At 37.6% G+C, this 13,138-nt stretch overlaps 1 protein-coding gene across 4 annotated transcripts in view; it reads right to left on the bottom strand.

The window, feature by feature from the left end:
- wdsub1 (WD repeat, sterile alpha motif and U-box domain containing 1) overlaps window positions 1–13,138 on the bottom strand; it is a 29,359-nt gene that overhangs the window by 440 nt on the left and 15,781 nt on the right. For 3 of the 4 annotated variants that reach the window (XM_062069991.1, XM_062069981.1, XM_062069974.1), the window contains exons 6-11: window positions 12,217–12,366; window positions 9,951–10,057; window positions 9,860–9,877; window positions 9,758–9,784; window positions 5,992–6,171; window positions 1,778–1,912 (exon numbers count right to left, since the gene is read on the bottom strand). In XM_062069991.1, the coding sequence (XP_061925975.1) occupies window positions 1,778–1,912; window positions 5,992–6,171; window positions 9,758–9,784; window positions 9,860–9,877; window positions 9,951–10,057; window positions 12,217–12,366 (617 nt within the window). The remainder of the gene's footprint in view (window positions 1–1,777; window positions 1,913–5,991; window positions 6,172–9,757; window positions 9,785–9,859; window positions 9,878–9,950; window positions 10,058–12,216; window positions 12,367–13,138) is intronic. The other variant, XM_062070001.1, reaches the window with a different exon arrangement.

Here is a 13,138-nt window from a genome sequence, read left to right as displayed (position 1 = left end):
ACACTCATATCATACATCACATCTGTATACTTCTACTGTACTCTCATATCATACATCACATCTGTATACTTCTACTGTACTCTCATATCATACATCACATCTGTGTACTTCTACTGTACACTCATATCATACATCACATCTTTATACTTCTACTGTACACTCATATCACACATCACATCTGTATACTTCTACTGTACACTCATATCATACATCACATATTTATACTTCTACTGTACACTCATATCATACATCAAATATTTATACTTCTACTGTACACTTATATCACACATCACATCTATATACTTCTACTGTACACTCATATCATACATTACATCTGTATACTTCTACAGTACGCTCATATCACACATCCCATATTTATACTTCTACTGTACACTCATATCATACATCACATATTTATACTTCTACTGTACACTCATATCATACATCACATCTGTATACTTCTACTGTACACTCATATCATACATTACGTCTGTATACTTCTACTGTACACTCATATCACACATCCCATATTTATACTTCTACTGTACTCTCATATGATACATCACATCTATATACTTCTACTGTACACTCATATCATACATCACATCTGTATACTTCTACTGTACACTCATATCATACACCACATCTGTATACTTCTACTGTACACTCATATCATACATCACATCTGTATACTTCTACTGTACTCTCATATCATACATTACGTCTGTATACTTCTACTGTACGCTCATATCACACATCACATCTGTATACTTCTACTGTACACTCATATCATACATCACATATTTATACTTCTACTGTACACTCATATCATACATCACATATTTATACTTCTACTGTACACTCATATCATACATCACATCTATATACTTCTACTGTACACTCATATCATACATTACGTCTGTATACTTCTACTGTACGCTCATATCACACATCCCATATTTATACTTCTACTGTACTCTCATATCATACATCACATCTTTATACCTCTACTGTACACTTATGATACATCACATCGTTATTAATATCTTTATACTTCTACTGTACACTTATATGATACATCACATCTTTATACTTCTACTGTACACTTATATGATACATCACATGTTTATTATGTTTTATGTATTTACTTGGGTGTTGATAGTGTTTTTTAAATCTATACAAAGTGCAATATATATTATTTATTATAAATTGTTCATTTCACCTTACTGTATGTAAAAATCTGCACTTTTACACCCAAAAATGTGATTTATTATTTAAATTGGCCACTAACATGCTAATGTACATCTGGCAGTTAGGGTCGCTAATCACTCGGTGGAAACCAGCATGCTAATTGCTAGCTAGCTATTAGCTTGCTAATGGCAGCTAGCAGCTAGGACCGTCAATCGCTAGGTGGCAACTCGCGTGCTAATTATGGGCTGGCAGGTAGATAGCTAACATAAATACAACATCATTATTCATAATTACCACAACTTCACTGCGGTGTGTTGGATGGACGTTCCATTTAAAACATTTACTTGAGGAAATATTGCATGATAAAGAAATATATATTTTTAAATTAATCAAGCAGAAATGAATGAATGACCTGCAGTACCTCTGCAACGCCCCTAGGGGTGACAGTCCCTGTGATGTAGTGTAAATACATACAAGCTGCATGCAAAGAACACAACACATCACAACACTGTGACTTCATATGAGCGTGGGTATGGTGTCAGGGGTGTGCTGATCAAAGTGTGATTGGTGTGGACTGGCTGCTCACCCGCGGCGAGGACAGGTTCTCTCATCAGCTCTCTGGTGATGGGACACAGGAACTCGTCTGGGACACCACAACACGTCCACTCCTTCTTCAGCTCCTCCACCTTTCTCAGGACTTTGCAGCGCAGTCCCAATGATTCTGTACACACACACACACACACACACACACACACACACACACACACACACACACACACACACACACACACACACACACACACACACACACACACACACACACACACACACACACACACACACACACACACACACACACACACACAAATAAAGGAAAACATGAATAGGTATGGTATGTATGGGATTTTTATTTTTTCTTATTTTTTTAAAGGAAAATATGTATAGGTATGGTGTACTATAGTATAGTATAGTATAGTATGGTATGGTATGGTATTTGATTAAAAAAAGGAAACATGCTGAAGTATGGTATGGTATTTATTTAAAAAAAGTAAACATGCATAGGTATGGTATGGTTTTGTTTTTTTTAAAGAAACATGCATAGATAGGAATGGTATGGTATGGCATATATTTAAAAAAATTAAACATGCATAGGTATGGTATGATATGGTATTTAAAAAAGGAAACATGCATAGGTATGGTATGGTATAGTATTAATTAAATTAAAAAAAACATGCAAAGGTATGGTATGGTATTTATTAATAGAAAGGGAAACATGTATAAGTATGGCATTTTTTTTAAAAGGAAACATGCATAGGTATGGTATGGTATTTTTTTCTTTTTAAAGGAAACATGCATAGGTATTGTATTTATTAAAAAAAAAAAAAAGAAACATGCATAGGTATGGTATACTATTAATTAAATTAATAAAAAACATGCATAGGTATGGTATGGTATTTTTTTTTTTAAAAAGGAAATATGCATAGGTATGGTATGGTTTTTTTTAATTTTTTTAAAAGGAAACATGCATAGGTATTGTATTTATTTAAAAAAAAAGAAACATGCATAGGTATGGTGTGGTATAGTATTAATTAAATTAAAAAAAACATGCAAAGGTATGGTATGGTATTTATTAATAGAAAGGGAAACATGTATAAGTATGGCTTTTTTTTTTTTAAAGGAAACATGCATAGGTGTGGTATGGTATGGTTTTTGTTTTTTTTAAAGGAAACATGCATAGGTATTGTTTTGATTAAAAAAAAGAAACATGCATAGGTATGGTATGGTATGGTACTTATTTAAAAAAATAAGGAAACATGCATAGGTATGGTATTAATTAAAAAAAAAGAAAACATGCAAAAATATGGTATGGTATTTATTAATAAAAAAGGAAACATGTATATGGAAACATGTATGGCTTTTTTTTTTTAAGGAAACACATAGGTATGGTATGGTATTTTTCTTTTTTTTTTAAGAAACATGCATAGGTATTGTATTTATTTGAAAAAAAAGAAACATGCATAGGTATGGTATGGTATGGTATTTATTTAAAAAAAAAAGGAAACATGCATAGGTATTGTATGGTATGTTGTTTTTTTTAAAGGAAACATGCTTAGGTATGGTATGGTATGGTGTGGTATGATATGGTATGTTATGGTGTGGTGTGGTGTTTATTTTAAAAAAAATCTAAAGATGCATAGAGCCTAATAGGAGGCCATTTTCTATTCTATTGATTGCAATTCTTTGGACCGGCAGGTGACATGTGGTCCCACCAGGACAGAAACACACCCACACACCCACACCCAGGTTGTGTGATTAAAAGGTGAACACAAAGTGTGAGCAGCGGTGTCAGACAAGAAGAAGAAAGTGAGAGTGAAGATGATCTGTTCATGTGTTCATCAGTGGGCGAGTGTCAGCATGATGTCTGCTGACTGTGTGTCCAAGTGACATACCACAAGTGACATACCACAAGTGACATACCACATGTGACACACCACAAGTGACATACCACAAGTGACACACCACAAGTGACACACTACAAGTGACATACCACAAGTGACACACCACAAGTGACACACCACAAGTGACACACCACAAGTGACATACCACAAGTGACACACCACAAGTGACACACCACAAGTGACATACCACAAGTGACATAACACATGTGACACACCACAAGTGACACACTACAAGTGACATACCACAAGTGACACACCACAAGTGACACACCACATGTGACACACCACAAGTGACATACCACAAGTGACATACCACATGTGACACACCACAAGTGACATACTACAAGTGACATACCACAAGTGACATACCACAAGTGACACACCACATGTGACACACCACAAGTGACATACTACAAGTGACATACCACAAGTGACATACCGCATGTGACACACCACAAGTGACATACCACAAGTGACACACCACATGTGACATACCACAAGTGACATACCACAAGTGACACACCACATGTGACACACCACAAGTGACATACCACATGTGACACACCACAAGTGACATACCACAAGTGACACACCACAAGTGACACACCACAAGTGACATACCACAAGTGACATACCACATGTGACACACCACAAGTGACACACCACAAGTGACATACCACATGTGACACACCACAAGTGACATACCACAAGTGACACACCACATGTGACACACCACAAGTGACATACCACAAGTGACATACCACATGTGACACACCACAAGTGACATACTACAAGTGACATATCACAAGTGACATACCACATGTGACATACTACATGTGACATACCACATGTGACACACCACAAGTGACATACCACAAGTGACATACCACATGTGACACACCACAAGTGACATACTACAAGTGACATACCACGTGTGACACACCACAAGTGACATACTACAAGTGACATACCACATGTGACACACCACAAGTGACACACCACAAGTGACATACCACATGTGACACACCACAAGTGACATACCACAAGTGACACACCACATGTGACACACCACAAGTGACATACCACAAGTGACATACCACATGTGACACACCACAAGTGACATACTACAAGTGACATATCACAAGTGACATACCACATGTGACATACTACATGTGACATACCACATGTGACACACCACAAGTGACATACCACAAGTGACATACCACATGTGACACACCACAAGTGACATACTACAAGTGACATACCACGTGTGACACACCACAAGTGACACACCACGCAGCTTCATCAACATCTACTTCACTCCCATCAACTAAGAGCATAAGCCCCTCCCACAATCTGTCTTGTGTTTCCTTACCTTCTCTCCCAGGAGACTATTTCATTTTGATGCAAGTAAAAAAAAAACAACCTTTTTATTGTTTGGCTAAAAAGCACATTTTGTCTCCGGTAGTTGATTGTTCATCCTGCTGCCATTCCTTTACCACTTTTGAGGTGTGTTTGGGGTCATTGTCCTGTTGGAACACCCAACAACACCCAACCTCCGGCCTGATGATTTTAGCTTGTCCTGAACAATTTGGAGCTAATCCTCCTTTTTTCATTGTCCCATTTAAAGCAGCAGTTCCATTGGCAGCAAAACAGGCCCAGAGCATAATACTACCACCACCATGCTTGACGGTAGGCATGGTGTTCCTGGGATTAAAGGCCTCACCTTTTCTCCTCCAAACATATTGCTGGGTATTGTGGCCAAACAGCTCCATTTTTGTTTCATCTGACATCACATGGACAAAGATAAGACCTTCTGGAGGAAAGTTCTGTGTGCGTATATATATATATATATATATATATATATATATATATATATATATATATATATATATATATATATATATATATATATATATATATATATATATATATATTTATTTTTTTTAATATATTTTTTTAGAGTATGTAAAAGTTCTACTCCTACATTGTTTACTTCCATGACGACCTTCTTAAGGTTTTGTAATCAATCAGAAATATCCAGCAGCTAAAATGTGGCAAACATGGATACGTGTGAAGAGTGTTTTTCACCATCATGCACTCTAATGGATTTAAATGGCTGTAATGTTGATGTTTCTAGGATGTTTGGACATGTTTCATAACATCCGCAAAGTTCAGTGACCAGGTGGTTTGACCTTTATGTTACTTGTACCTTTTTTTGTTTGCACCATGACTAGGGAAGGTTGTTTGGTTTGTGTTGTAGAAGTAAATGCTGTGAGAGTCCTGGTCTCAGTTACATCTCCTCGTGTACTCCCAAAAGCAGTAAAGCCAGCCTCCTCACCTACGTGCAGGTCCGTGGTTAGTGTTTCCTTGGTGAGAGCCAGCAGCTCCGTCCCGTCGATGTTGTTGGTCCTGAAGGTGTCCACCAGTCCTTGCAGTCCCTCCTCCAGCAGCCACGCACACACGTCCTCCTCCGACCAATCGCAGAGCAGCAGCTTGGAGCGGCCTGTCGACGTGGACGCTGAGGGGACAAGCCAGAGTGAGACGGCTCTTTGACAGGGTGGGTTTTTTTCCCCATTCTGCTTTCCTTTTATGTAAAAAGGCCAAATGTTATCTTGGAATCCTGCCGACTATTGACCCGAGAGCTCAGATCTAAGTGACTTTATGGATTCATCCTAAGAGCTTTCACTGACAAAGGAGCCAGGCATAAAGGCTGAGATGGTAAGGGCAGGAGTCCAGGGTGTAAAAGTATCAAGTGTGAGACTTTGAGGCTGCTAATATCATAAGAGAAGAGAGGAAGTAGCCTAAAACGTCTCACATTTAAGTTGTCAATCAGGTTTATCTCGAGTAAAGATCCATTGTCAGCGCCGTTATCTGGCATTTTCAAATATACAATATCATCTTTTTTTACACACGTCATACTACTATTTAGGATTTAAAAAATAGTCAAGTAGCTAATTAATAACCACTGCACAAGTCTTTTTGCCTTGCTCCTGGTCACACCCCCTTCTACAGTACTTTTTTTTGCCAGGATATCCAGTTTTTGTCCTTCTTCCCTGGCGTCTTTCCGGTTCTGTTTTGCTTGTTTTGGCTACTGAAACGATCGAGCCTCCGTTCGCAACACTCGCAGTGTGGGCTCATTAAAGGAGCGCCACCAGTTTCATGTTCCGTCATTCAATGCAATAACGCGACGGACATGAAGATGACAACAAAAAAAAAGATGTCTCTGCCAAACATTAAAGTTTTGTGTAAATATCTTGATGATTATATAACAGGCATGAACTTAAAGGCCTACTGAAAGCCACTACTAGCGACCACGCAGTCTGATAGTTTATATATCAATGATGAAATCTTAACATTGCAACACATGCCAATACGGCCGGGTTAACTTATAAAGTGACATTTTAAATTTCCCGCGAAACTTCCGGTTGAAAAGGTCTATGTATGATGACGTATGCGCGTGACGTCAATGGTTGAAACGGAAGTATTCGGACACATTGTATCCAATACAAAAAGCTCTGTTTTCATCGCAAAATTCCACAGTATTCTGGACATCTGTGTTGGTGAATCTTTTGCAATTTGTTTAATGAACAATGAAGACTGCAAAGAAGAAAGCTGTAGGTGGGATCGGTGTATTAGCGGCTGGCTGCAGCAACACAACCAGGAGGACTTTGACTTGGATAGCAGACGCGCTATCCGACGCTAGCCGCCGACCGCATCGATGATCGGGTGAAGTCCTTCGTCGCTCCGTCGATCGCTGGAACGCAGGTGAGCACGGGTGTTGATGAGCAGATGAGGGCTGGCGTAGGTGGAGCGCTAATGTTTTTAGCATAGCTCTGTGAGGTCCCGTAGCTAAGTTAGCTTCAATGGCGTCGTTAGCAACAGCATTGTTAAGCTTCGCCAGCCTGGAAAGCATTAACCGTGTAGTTACATGTCCATGGTTTAATAGTATTGTTGATTTTCTGTCTATCCTTCCAGTCAGGGGTTTATTTATTTTGTTTCTATCTGCAGTTAAGCCCGATGCTATCACGTTAGCTCCGTAGCTAAAGTGCTTCACCGATGTATTGTCGTGGAGATAAAAGTCACTGTGAATGTCCATTTCGCGTTGTCGACTCTCATTTTCAAGAGGATATAGTATCCCAGGTGGTTTAAAATACAAATCCGTGATCCACAATAGAAAAAGGAGAAAGTGTGGAATCCAATGAGGCAGCTTGTACCTAAGTTACGGTCAGAGCGAAAAAAGATACGTCCTGCACTGCACTCTAGTCCTTCACTCTCACGTTCCTCATCCACAAATCTTTCATCCTCGCTCAAATTAATGGGGTAATCGTCGCTTTCTCGGGTCCCAATCGCTTTCGCTGCTGGTGTAAACAATGAGGAAATGTGAGGAGCCTTTCAACCTGCGACGTCACGCTACTTCCGGTACAGGCAAGGCTTTTTTTTATCAGCGACCAAAAGTTGCAAACTTTATCGTCGATGTTCTCTACTAAATCCTTTCAGCAAAAATATGGCAATATCGCGAAATGATCAAGTATGACACATAGACCTAGTGTGTGTGTGACAATCATTGGTACTTTAACTTAACTAAACTTAAAAATCACATGCCTGATATAAGTAAAGAAGGTGAGGCAGCAGCTCACACATTCTCATACTTTCTGTAACATCCAGGAAGAAATGATGAAAAATGTCTCAACTATAATCCACGTGAAGGAGCCCTGGGGCCGTACTTATCAAGCTTCTTAGAATTACTCCTAAGAAGTCTGCTAAGAGTTGACTTAAGAGTAAATAAATTATTCGCTGAAAGCTGCACTTAAAAGTTAGTTATCAAGCATCTTACTCACACTTTCAGCGAAGTGTAGGACTGAATCTTAAGTGTCACACTCAGAGCTGAATTACGACATTACTATGTGCCGTAAACGCAATTTTAGGTGATGTCATTTCTGTGTCCATAGAAATGACCAATCACGGAAGGGAATCCGTTGTCTAAGAATAAAGAAATATCTTGGAAATATTTAAGTGGACAATGGGAGTGTATATTTTGACAATAAACTACAAAATAATACAAAACAAACTAGTCCCCGCCGGCACTCACGCTACCGCTCCCTCTCTTCTCTCGCCCACACACTCACTGACGTCACTCACCTCACGGCCACACACATACGCTACTCTCATTACATTTTCTTTCCAATTCATTAATTAGGCAACTAATTTGAAACTGGTGTGGGTGGCTCTATATATACTAGCCCACTGCAGACACATGCAGAAATCAACATGGAATCGAAAAGTATTAAATCTGTGACAAAAATAATACCCGCTCTGTCTAAACGATACCGTTTGATCAGCTGCTCGTCATCAAACAAATCCAGAACATCGTTCCGCTCCCTGAATGTTCGCGCACGTCTCTCTCGCCTCAGTGCCATCCCCTGCTGGCAACTCCTAACCACTTAAGACACCTCTGAAGGTCTCTTAAATATCGTGGAGAGTAGGAGTGATTCTTAGACTTAAGAACGTTGATAAAAAGCTTTTATTCTTAAGTTTGAGAGTAGGACTAAATTTCGCAAATTCTCAGGACTTAAGTGTAAAATGGCACTCTAAGAAGCTTGATAAGTACGGCCCCAGATTTGTTTTTATTGAAACGTTGACAATATTTCAGGAGGAAACCTTACAAAGTATTAACTCCATAAAGTGTTATAAAAGTGTATAAAATGGAGTAGATGAGTTATTGTGATGCAGAGAAATGTCATATTTTGACCCATTTTCCAAGGAGATGTTCTATATTTAGAAAGAAAATGTTGATGCTCCTCTTAGACACACCTAATAAAGGTGTTTGATAATTAATTAAACACAACATCAAACATTATGTCACTACTGGTCTGATGTTTCCTAAAACAATAATGTTTAAAAACAACTTAAAGCCTTGTTCAGATGTTTACTGACATAATATTCATGTTTGAATATATTTTACTGCAAATGAATATAAACTCCAAATATCACTTCTCGGCCTCCTTGACTACTAAAAATGTATATCGTATCGGCCTTGAAAAAACCTTCTCGGTGGATCTCTAATCTCAAGACTAGATGAAAATGAAGAAAAGTAACCATCCTACCTTCAGATGATGTCCCAGACGATTGTTCTGGAAGACGCAGAAGAAAAGGCTCAATATTACTGCACACAAACTAAAATGCTCTTTGTAGCGTGTAAGACTCACCAGGCTGCGACTTCCCAGCTGCAGGTAGAGAGCAAACATCAAGACAATATTCCTGACATCATGATTATGATATTGTGTGCGTCCATCTCACCGGGGTCAGTGCAGCCATCTTCCAGCCTCCAGATGTTGACCGTCTTGTCCATGGATCCTGTGGCGATGAGCGGTGAGGTCGGAGAGAAGCAACACGCCGTCACATACCTGTAGAACAGGGGTCACCAACCTTTTTGAAAGCAAGAGCTACTTCTTGGGTAGTGATTAATGCGAAGGGCTACCAGTTTCAAAACACTTAAATAAATTGCCAGAAATAGCCAATTTGCTCAATTTACCTTTAACTCTATGTTATTATTAATAATTAATGATATTTACACTTAATTGAACGGTTTAAAAGAGGAGAAAACACGAAAAAAATGACAATTAAATTTTGAAACATAGTTTATCTTCAATTTCGACTCTTTAAAATTCAAAATTCAACCGAAAAAAAGAAGAGAAAAACTAGCTAATTTGAATCATTTTGAAAAAATTTAAAAAATAATTTATGGAACATCATTAGTAATTTTTCCTGATTAAGATTAATTTTAGAATTTCGATGACATGTTTTAAATAGGTTAAAATCCAATTTGCACTTTGTTAGAATATATAACAAATTGGACCAAGCTATATTTCTAACAAAGACAAATCAGTATTTCTTCTAGATTTTCCAGAACAAAAATTTTAAAAGAAATTCAAAAGACTTTGAAATAAGACTTAAATTTGATTCAACAGATTTTCTAGATTTGCCAGAATAATTTTTTTGAATTTTAATCAAAATAATTTTAAAGAAATATTTCACAAATATTCTTCGTCGAAAAAACAGAAGCTAAAATGAAGGATCAAATTAAAATGTATTTATTATTCTTTACAATAAAAAAAAAAAAATTACTTGAACATTGATTTAAATTGTCAGGAAAGAAGAGGAAGGAATTTAAAAGGTAAAAAGGTATATGTGTTTAAAAATCCTAAAATCATTTTAAGGTTGTATTTTTTCTCTAAAATTGTCTTTCTGAAAGTTATAAGAAGCAAAGTAAAAAAATAAATGAATTTATTTAAACAAGTGAAGACCAAGTCTTTCAAATATTTTCTTGGATTTTCAAATTCTATTTGAGTTTTGTCTCTCTTAGAATTAAAAATGTCGGGCAAAGCGAGACCAGCTTGCTAGTAAATAAATACAATTTAAAAAATAGAGGCAGCTCACTGGTAAGTGCTGCTATTTGAGCTATTTTTAGAACAGGCCAGCGGGCTACTCATCTGGTCCTTACGGGCTACCTGGTGCCCGCGGGCACCGTGTTGGTGACCCCTGATGTAGAAGGTCATCATCACTTTCTCTTACTAACCATTATTACATGTCATTTCCCTAATTGTGTGACTGAAGCTAAAACAATATCTGTGATTATTGCAATCAATTCTTACAAGTTAACTCCGGACAAATGCATGTTTCACAATCTTTATGTGAGACAATAATTGTTTTTATGCATTTTAAACCACAAAAAACTATGTAGTTAATTGGAGTCATTCATTTCGCCTTCCATTAACACATCTTTAAAAAAACAACAATACTCCATTTACATCTCGACCCCTGCAAGCATTGTTATTATAGCAGCTAACGCAGAGGAACTACTTTTAGTAACACTGATGTGACGTATATTAAACTGCTGCATCGCTTCAGACTTGGTGAAAGTTAATTCCATGCCCCGGGCCTTAATTTGCCCAGGTCTGCCCTAGGGTAAACTGGGTAACACATGGCACACTGACAAAGTGTAACCTATTGTTACTATAACAATCTACAAGGTTAATATAGGTTGTTTCTCTTCCTTCCCCTCCATTTTTCTGCTTTCTTTTGTATCTCTAGTTATCATGATGTATTTGTATTGTTGATAATAGAGGTAAATTATTGGTATTGTTCATTATCAATAGTGATATTTATATTTGTATTGCTCCATTTATAGTGTAATAATGCTCATTGTCATTTCTGTATTATTATTTATTTCGCTAACTGCTTCTTTCCTATCACTTTTACCATCCTGTTTGTACATATCCTATTTGCTGATGTTGCTCTATTGTTGTTTCTATCACCTCCTGCACCAAATGATAATATAAATACATTTAATAAAGTATAATACAAAGTATCCTACACTTCTCTTTTGCCAATACGGGCATCTACATCAACTATATGATTTGCCTGAGAAGCTGGACAGGACAAAAAAATTAATAAATAAATAAAATAAAATAAATGATTGATTTGCTAATCATTTGACAGCCCTAGTAAATATTTTCCATAGAGATTTGACATGACAGGACATAATAAAGTTAGAAAGACCTACCTCTCATGTTGACTCAGTGTGTAGAGTAACGCAGCATTTGTCTGCAGAGTACAAAAAAATGAGATGAAAAACTGAATAAAAGGTGAGCGGGTTACTTTGTAGACAAAAGAACTCACTGCGTCATATATTGTCACGGTTTTGTCCACAGAGCTGGAACGACAACAACACAAATATGCTCTGACATTTCGCCGTTTAGAAATGAAGTGATGCATGTCGCCATCTAGTGGCCACATCACTCAACGTCTCTACTGCCTTTAAAACACAAGGAGATTAATACAAACCCCGTTTCCATAGGAGTTGGGAAATTGTGTTAGATGTAAATATAAATGGAATGCAATGATTTGCAAATCATTTTCAACCCATATTCAGTTGAATATGGGTTGAAAATATATAATAATCATTAACTTTAGAATTTGATGTCAGCAAAGTGCCATATGTGCATGTGTTGGCGCAAGTGAGAAAGAGCGAGCGGCTGCTGTTGATATAACAAAGTTGCTTTTGGTCTGGTTTGTACTGCAGAAAATGACCACTTTTGCTAGATATCATTTTTTTTACTAATGTTTTGGTGATGTGTTTATGGCCGACAATAAAGAGTTTTGCTCAGTAAAGTGACGGATGGAATTCATGTCCTCAAAGCGTCTCGACAGACGTTACAATATTTGAACAATGATGACGAAAACTGTTTTCTCTGTCGTGTCCGTGTGTCGAAAATTGTTATGCGCTTATTTTTTTATTTGATTTTGTGCGTGGCACATATTTGCCGTGCGCAGAGGACGCTTGAGCAGTGCGCAATTGCACAGGCGCGCACCTTAGAGGGAACATTGGTAACCGTGTAATATTCTTCCATATCAGTAGGTGGCAGCAGGTAGCTAATTACTTTGTAGATGTCGGAAACAGCGGGAGGCAGAGTGCAGGTAAAATG

The sequence above is a fragment of the Entelurus aequoreus genome, linkage group LG02, assembly GCF_033978785.1.
Source record: "Entelurus aequoreus isolate RoL-2023_Sb linkage group LG02, RoL_Eaeq_v1.1, whole genome shotgun sequence".
NCBI lineage: Eukaryota > Metazoa > Chordata > Actinopteri > Syngnathiformes > Syngnathidae > Entelurus > Entelurus aequoreus.
The sequence above is the reverse complement of the archived record's forward strand: the minus strand, read 5'-3'. Positions and strand labels throughout refer to the sequence as shown.